The sequence below is a fragment of the Salvelinus alpinus genome, chromosome 12 (assembly GCF_045679555.1).
Source record: "Salvelinus alpinus chromosome 12, SLU_Salpinus.1, whole genome shotgun sequence".
Taxonomy (NCBI): Eukaryota; Metazoa; Chordata; class Actinopteri; order Salmoniformes; family Salmonidae; genus Salvelinus; species Salvelinus alpinus.
Window position 1 is genome coordinate 60,992,707 of NC_092097.1, and position 7,500 is coordinate 61,000,206.

The window sequence follows — 7,500 nt, forward strand, 5'->3', positions numbered from 1 at the left end:
AATGATCTGTTTCTGTAGGGGAGTTGGAGCGTCTTCAGAAGGACAGCGATAGTAATGATCTGTTTCTGTAGGGGAGTTGGAACGTCTTCAGAAGGGCTGTTCCGGTCTGCAGCAGGAGTGTGAGTGTCTCCGTTCTGAGAAGACTACCCTGGTGAACAGACTACAAAGACTGGAGACTGACCTGGACAGGTGGGTCAACACACTGCAGACACAGCGGAGGGGGGAGGGGGTTATCCCTGATGGTCAACTGAACACATTATCCGTTACACCAACAAATATGTTAATGGTAGGGTTGAGGTCACAACGCAAAGCCATAAGATCCAGAAGTGACTGTGGTGAGGTCTGCCAAGTGTTGCTTTTCGCATACTGCAGACCCGGCTTACTGCAGACCCGGCTTACTGCAGACCCGGCTTACTGCAGACCGGGTCTCTTCCTCTAGCTAGGCCCGGTGGGGTGGTGCGAATCCCTCTCTAACTGAACTAAGCGAGGAAGCCCATCTGCCTATACAATTGTAGGGACATTTTAGGAAATGCCAATCTCCAACTAAAGTAAGAGTTCTTTAGTTGAAAGTGTTCCACTTTCTTGGTGTATTGTCAAAGGTGGAGTCTGAGTGGAAGGGTTACCGTTTCAGATCTCCTCACACTGAGCTGCAGCAGAGTTACCGTTTCAGACCTCCTCACACTGAGCTACAGCAGGGTTACCGTTTCAGACCTGGTTTCAGGGCGTGGTTGTTGGTCTACTGCCCTGTCTGTAGAGACGCTGGAAAGAGTCATAGATTTTAGCTGCCTCTGCTCTCTGTCAGTCCCCAAGTCTCTGCTGACACTCAACGCTCCTCACTGTTGAAATCCTTCATCACAGTCAGCGCTATCGGAGGTGCTATTGGGGGGATGTGCTAGCCTGGTACGGCGTGGGTGGATAAACTGTCAGGTATTTATTAGGTGGGTGGGTGTGAAGGCTTCAACAGCAGCAGTGTGCAGGAGCTGACTTGGGGGCAGCATGGAGAGGAGAGTAAGAGGGGGGGAAGAGAGCAGTTGAGAGCACGCTGAAGTACACATCTACAACAGACTAACCTTATTATTACATAACTATCCATCCATGTGCTGACCACCCTCCCCTTGTCCTCCATCTCCTCAGTTCCAGGGAGCAGACTGCAGTTACATAACTATCCATCCATGTGCTGACCACCTCCCCTTGTCCTCCATCTCCTCAGTTCCAGGGAGCAGACTGCAGTTACATAACTATCCATCCATGTGTTGACCACCCTCCCCCTTGTCCTCCCTCTCCTCAGTTCCAGGGAGCAGACTGCCAGTCTGAACAGCAGTCTTCAGTTACTGGAGAAGTCCCGGGGAGAGATGCAGAGTAGACTGGGTTCACTGCAGGACCAACACCTCCAGGACGCTAACAAGCTGCAGTCACAGCTGACCCAGGCTGCTAGCAGGACACAGAGCCTGCAGAAAGAGGTATTATGATACAGTACACACACAGCTGGCCCAGGTACCAGCCACACAAAGCTATCCCAGGTACCAGCTATCCCAGGCACCAGCCACACACAGCTGGCCCAGGTACCAGCTATCCCAGGCACCAGCCACACAGCTGGCCCAGGTACCAGCTATCCCAGGCACCAGCCACACAGCTGGCCCAGGTACCAGCTATCCCAGGCACCAGCCACACAGCTGGCCCAGGTACCAGCTATCCCAGGTACCAGCTATCCCAGGTACCAGATGAATCTCACATGAATCTCTCTCTTCTCCCTCTCCAGTATGAGGACACCCAGACCTTGCTATCTGACCTGCGGCAGCGTTATGAGAGGACAGAGCAGGAGAAACGCTCCATCAACGAGGAGCTGGAACAGTGTAAATTCAACCTCAAACTGCTGCAGGACAAGGGCAAGAATGTAAGTAGTGATACCATAATCCCATTTCCTGTCCAGAAGCCACCAGGCCTTTTCTCTGTCTCTCTCTGTGTGGTTCATTTACTATACTACATAGGCAAGTCAGTTAAGAACAAATTCTTATTTATAATGATGGAATTTGTGCAAATTCATTTAAAAAGAGAAATTCCTTATTTACATAAGTATTCAGACCCTTTTGCTATGAGACTTGAAATTGAGCTCAAGTGCATCCTGTTTCCATTGATCATCCTTGAGATGTTTCTACAACTTGATTGGAGTCCACCTGTGGTAAATTCAATTGATTGGACATGATTTGGAAAGGTACACACCTGTCTATATAGGGTCCCACAGTTGACAGTGCATGTCAGAGCAAAAACCAAGCCATGAGGTTGAAGGAATTGTCCGTAGAGCTCCGAGACAGGATTGTGTGAAGGCACAGATCTGGGGAAAGGTACCAAAACATTTCTGCAGCATTGAAGGTCCCCAAGAACACAGTGGCATCCATCATTCTTAAATGGAAGAAGTTTGGAACCACCAAGACTCTTCCTAGAGCTGGCCGCCCGGCCAAACTGAGCAACCGGGGGAGAAGGGCCTTGGTCAAGGAGGTGACCAAGAACCCGATGGTCACTCTGATAAAGCTCCAGAGTTCCTCTGTGGAGATGGGAGAACCTTCCAGAAGGACAACAATCAGGCGTTTATGGTAGAGTGGCCGGACAGAAGCCACTCCTCAGTAAAAGGCACATGACCATGAGAAACAAGATTCTCTGGTCTGATGAAACCAAGATTGAACTCTTTGGCCTGAATGCCTGAATCACTACGGTGAAGCATGGCGATGGCAGCATCATGCTGTGGGGATCAGCGGCAGGGACAGGGAGACTAGTCAGGATGGAGGGAAAGATGAACGGAGCATAGTAAAGAGATCCTTGAAGTAGCTGAAAGTTACCAACGGTACCACACAGAGCTCCATGTCTGTGAGTCCAATTATTAGAATCACAGTTGTATGACCTGCTGGTTCTGTTTTATTCCCGCTATTTTTATATTTTATTATTATTTATTTATTTTACCTTTAACTAGGCAAGTCAGTTAAGAACAACTTCTTATTTCCAAAGGACGGCCTACCCCGGCCAAACCCGGACGACGCTGGGCCAATTGTGCGCCGCGCTATGAGACTCCCAATTAAGGCCGGATGTGATACAGCCTGGATTCGAACCAGGCACTGTAGTGATACCTCTTGCACTGAGATGCACTTAGACCGCTGCGCCATTCGGGAGCACTGATGGATGTTGGCAGATCAAAAGTTGCTGAATATGTTCAATGTGATGACTACAGTCTCGGAAGAAATTACTCCTGTGCTGACTGACAATAGCAGGAATAGAACAGAACTACTGACAATAGGGGCGGCAGCGTAGCCAAGTGGTTAGAGCGTTGGACTAGTAACCGAAAGGTTGCAAGATCGAATCCACGAGCTGACAATGTACAAAATCTGTCGTTCTGCCCCTGAACAAGGCAGTTCACTGTTCCTAGGCCGGCATTGAAAATAAGAATTTGTTCTTAACTGACTTGCCTAGTTAAATAAAGGTTAACTATATTTTTTAACAAAACAAATCAGTGTTGGGGACTGACATGAGAGTATTAAAAAAGGATGTAAGCCGTTCTAGTAGTTTATGTTAGTAGCAAAGTCCAGAAGTTGTCATCAGATGTGGTGATGGGTAACTTTGTGGGTTCTTGTTCTATTTTTGAGCCCCAATTATCCTCGGGCTACTTTTAATACAATCCTGGTGGAAGGAATGTCAACATCAACCCTACTGTGTTTAGGATGGGGAATGCGAACACAACCACAGCCTCTTTTACTCACTACCTGCTTCTAGAACCTCTTGCACTGAGATGCATTGCCTTAGGCCGCTGCGCCACTCGGGAGCACTGATGGATGTTGGCAGGTCAAAAGTTGCTAAATATGTTCAACGTGCTGAGTGATGACTTCAGTCTCTGAAGAAACTACTTCTGCCCTGGTCAAGATTAACAAATGAACACACACAAATGCCCTGAGACATCAAATCAATCTCAGTCCTGAGACGTCAACAAGACTGGGATTCAATCTGATCACGCTTTGTCGACAATGCACCAGTTAAAGGCAATTTTCCTGCGTTGGCGGAAGAGTTGCATATGTTGGCTCAAACAGAAATGACATTTATAATGGAGCGTTGTGGACACAGCAGGATCTGGTTAAATCCCGGCCTAAGAGAGATCCGCTTTCATAATCGGTGTACGCATTAAGTTCCAGTGTGTTTGTTAAACCCCACTCTCTCTCTCTCCACTGTCCTTCTCCTTGTACCATACTCTTACTGTTGTTGTGTTAGCTTCTACATGTGGTGTGACATGTACAGTTGATATCGGAAGTTTACATACACCTTAGCCAAATACATTTCATCTCAGTTTTTCACAATTCCTGACATATAATCCTAGTAAAAATTCCCTGTTTTAGGTCAGTTAGGATCACCACTTTATTTTTTAGAATGTGAAATGTCAGAATAATAGTAGAGAGAATGGTTTATTTCAGCTTTTATTTCTTTCATCACATTCCCAATGGGTCAGACGTTTATATACACTCAATTAGTATTTGGTAGCATTGCCTTTAAATTTTTTAACTTGGGTCAAACGTTTCGGGTAGCCTTCCACAATCTTCCCACAATAAGTTGGGTGAATTTTGGCCCATTCCTCCTGACAGAGCTGTGGTAACTGAGTCAGGTTTGTAGGCCTCCTTGCTCGCGCACGCTTTTTCAGTTCTGCCCACAAATAGTCTACAGGGTTGAGGTCAAGGCTTTGTGATGGCCACTCCAATACCTTGACTTTGTTGTCCTTAAGCCATTTTGTCACAACTTTGGAAGTAAGCTTGGGGACATTGTCCATTTGGAAGACCCAAGCTTTAACTTCCTGACTGGTGTCTTGAGATGTTGCTTCAATATATCCACATAAATTTCCTCCCTCCTGCAGCAAAGCACCCCCACAACATGATGCTGCCACCTCCGTGCTTCACGGTTGGGAAGCACTCCCCCTTTTTCCTCCAAGCATAACGATGGTCATTATGGCCAAACAGTTCTATTTTTGTTTCATCAGACCAGAGGACATTTCTACAAAAAGCACGATCTTTGTCCCTATGTGCAGTTGCAATCCGTAGTCTGGCTTTGCATACTATTGTTTGTACAGATGAACGTGGTACCTTCAGGTGTTTGGAAATTGCTCCCAAGGATGAACCAGACTTGTGGAGGTCTACAATATTTTTTTCTGAAGTCTTGGCTGATTTCTTTTGATTTTCCCATGATGTCAAGCAAAGAGGCACTGAGTTTGAAGGTAGGCCTTGAAATACATCCACAAGTACACCTCCAATTGACTCAAATTATGTCAATTAGCCTATCAGAAGCTTCTAAAGCCATGATATCATTTTATGGAATTTTCCAAGCTTTTTAAAGGCACAGTCAACTTAGTGTATGTCAACTTCTGACCCACTGGAATTGTGATACATTTAATTATAAGTGAAATAATCTGTCTGTAAACAATTGTTGGAAAAATGACTTGTGTCATGCACAAAGTAGATGTCCTAACCGACTTGCCAAAACTATAGTTTGTTAACAAGAAATTTGTGGAGTGGTTGAAAAATGAGTTTTAATGACTCCAAACTAAGTGTATGTAAACTTCCGACTTCAACTGTATCTATACCTGTGTTCAGCTTCTAGATGTATCGTGACATGTATCTATACCTGTGTTCAGCTTCTAGATGTATCGTGACATGTATCTATACCTGTGTTCAGCTTCTAGATGTATTGTGACATGTATCTATACCTGTGTTCAGCTTCTAGATGTATCGTGACATGTAGCTATACCTGTGTTCAGCTTCTAGATGTATCGTCCTCCTGCCCCATCCTCCTCCTGCCCTATCATCCTCCTCTCGTTCTGCCATATCCTCCTTTCCTTCTGCCCTATCCTCCTACTGCCCTGTCCTCCTGCCCTATCCTCCTCCTGCCCTATCCTCCACTCCTCCTGCCCCATCCTCCTCCTGCCCTATCATCCTCCTGCTTTCTGCCCCATCCTCCTTCTGCCCTATCCTCCTCTCGTTCTGCCATATCCTCCTTTCCTTCTGCCCTATCCTCCTACTGCCCTGTCCTCCTGCCCTATCATCCTCTCGTTCTGCCCTATCCTCCTTCTGCCCTATCCCCCTCTCCTCCTGCCCTATCCTCCACTCCTCCTGCCCTATCCGCCACTCCTGCCCTATCCTCCTTCTGCCCTACTCCTCCTGCCCTATCCTCCTTCTGCCCTAATATCCTCCTGCCTTATCCTCCACTCCTCCTGCCCTATCCTTCTGCCCTATTTTCCTCCTGCATCCTCGTGCCCTAATATCCTTCGGCCCTATCCTCCTCCTGCCCTATTCTCCTATTGCCCTACATCCTCCTGCCCTAGTTCCTCCTCCTGCTCTATCCTCCACTCCTCCTATTGCCCTACATCCTCCTGTCTTCTGCCCTATTATCCTGCGTCCTTCTGCCCTAATATCCTTCGGCCCTATCCTCCTATTGCCCAACATCCTCCTGTCTTCTGCCCTATTATCCTGCATCCTTCTGCCCTATCCCCCCCTTCCCTCTCAGTCCTCCTCTTCTGTTGATTTTTAAAGTTAATCCAACTGGCACCTCTCTTCAGTTTTCTGTTTATTTATTCATTTAGATAATTTTCCCATTATTGATTTAGTTTTGATGAGTTTATAACAATTTATTATTCTATTTGATTATTCTCTCTGATTGATCCCTCCCTCCTTTAGCCATCCATATTGCAGCCTGTCCAAGCCATTTTCATCGGCCTTATCCTGGCCTTGCTGTATTGGTGCTTCAGCCAGTTGTGGTAGAAAGGTACACCCGACGTTCTGTTGAGTTGGTGTCGTCTCTCACCTGTTGTGTTCATCATCCTCTCTAACTCTACAGTGCATGGCTATCATTCATTGAACCACTCCTCCTGCAGCTGCACCAACACTAAACACTAACACTGGGGAGAACTAACACTAAACACTAACACTGGGGAGAACTAACACTAAACACTAACACTGGGGAGAACTAACACTAAACACTAACACTGGGGAGAACTAACACTAACACTGGGGAGAACTAACACTGGGGAGAACTAACACTGGGGAGAACTAACACTGGGGAGAACTAACACTGGGGAGAACTAACACTGGGGAGAACTAACACTGGGGAGAACTAACACTAAACACTAACACTGGGGAGAACTAACACTAAACACTAACACTGGGGAGAACTAACACTAAACACTAACACTGGGGAGAACTAACACTGGGGAGAACTAACACTAAACACTAACACTGGGGAGAACTAACACTGGGGAGAACTAACACTAAACACCAACACTGGGGAGAACTAACACTGGGGATAACTAACACTAAACACTAACACTGGGGAGAACTAACACTGGGGAGAACTAACACTAAACACTAACACTGGGGAGAACTAACACTGGGTAGAACTAACACTAACACTGGGGAGAACTAACACTGGGTAGAACTAACACTAACACTGGGGAGAACTAACACTAAACACTAACACTGGGGA

General features: G+C 46.5%; 1 protein-coding gene across 1 annotated transcript in view; it reads left to right on the forward strand.

Annotated features, from left to right (window-relative positions):
* Window positions 1-64: 64 nt before the first annotated feature.
* Window positions 65-7,500, forward strand: part of LOC139535323 (sarcolemmal membrane-associated protein-like) — a gene marked incomplete at its 5' end in the record, with an annotated part of 14,485 nt that continues 7,049 nt past the window's right edge. Inside the window, 4 exons of the mRNA XM_071334627.1 lie at window positions 65-189; window positions 1,289-1,460; window positions 1,760-1,894; window positions 6,696-6,783. Of these exons, the coding sequence (XP_071190728.1) occupies window positions 65-189; window positions 1,289-1,460; window positions 1,760-1,894; window positions 6,696-6,779 (516 nt within the window). The remainder of the gene's footprint in view (window positions 190-1,288; window positions 1,461-1,759; window positions 1,895-6,695; window positions 6,784-7,500) is intronic.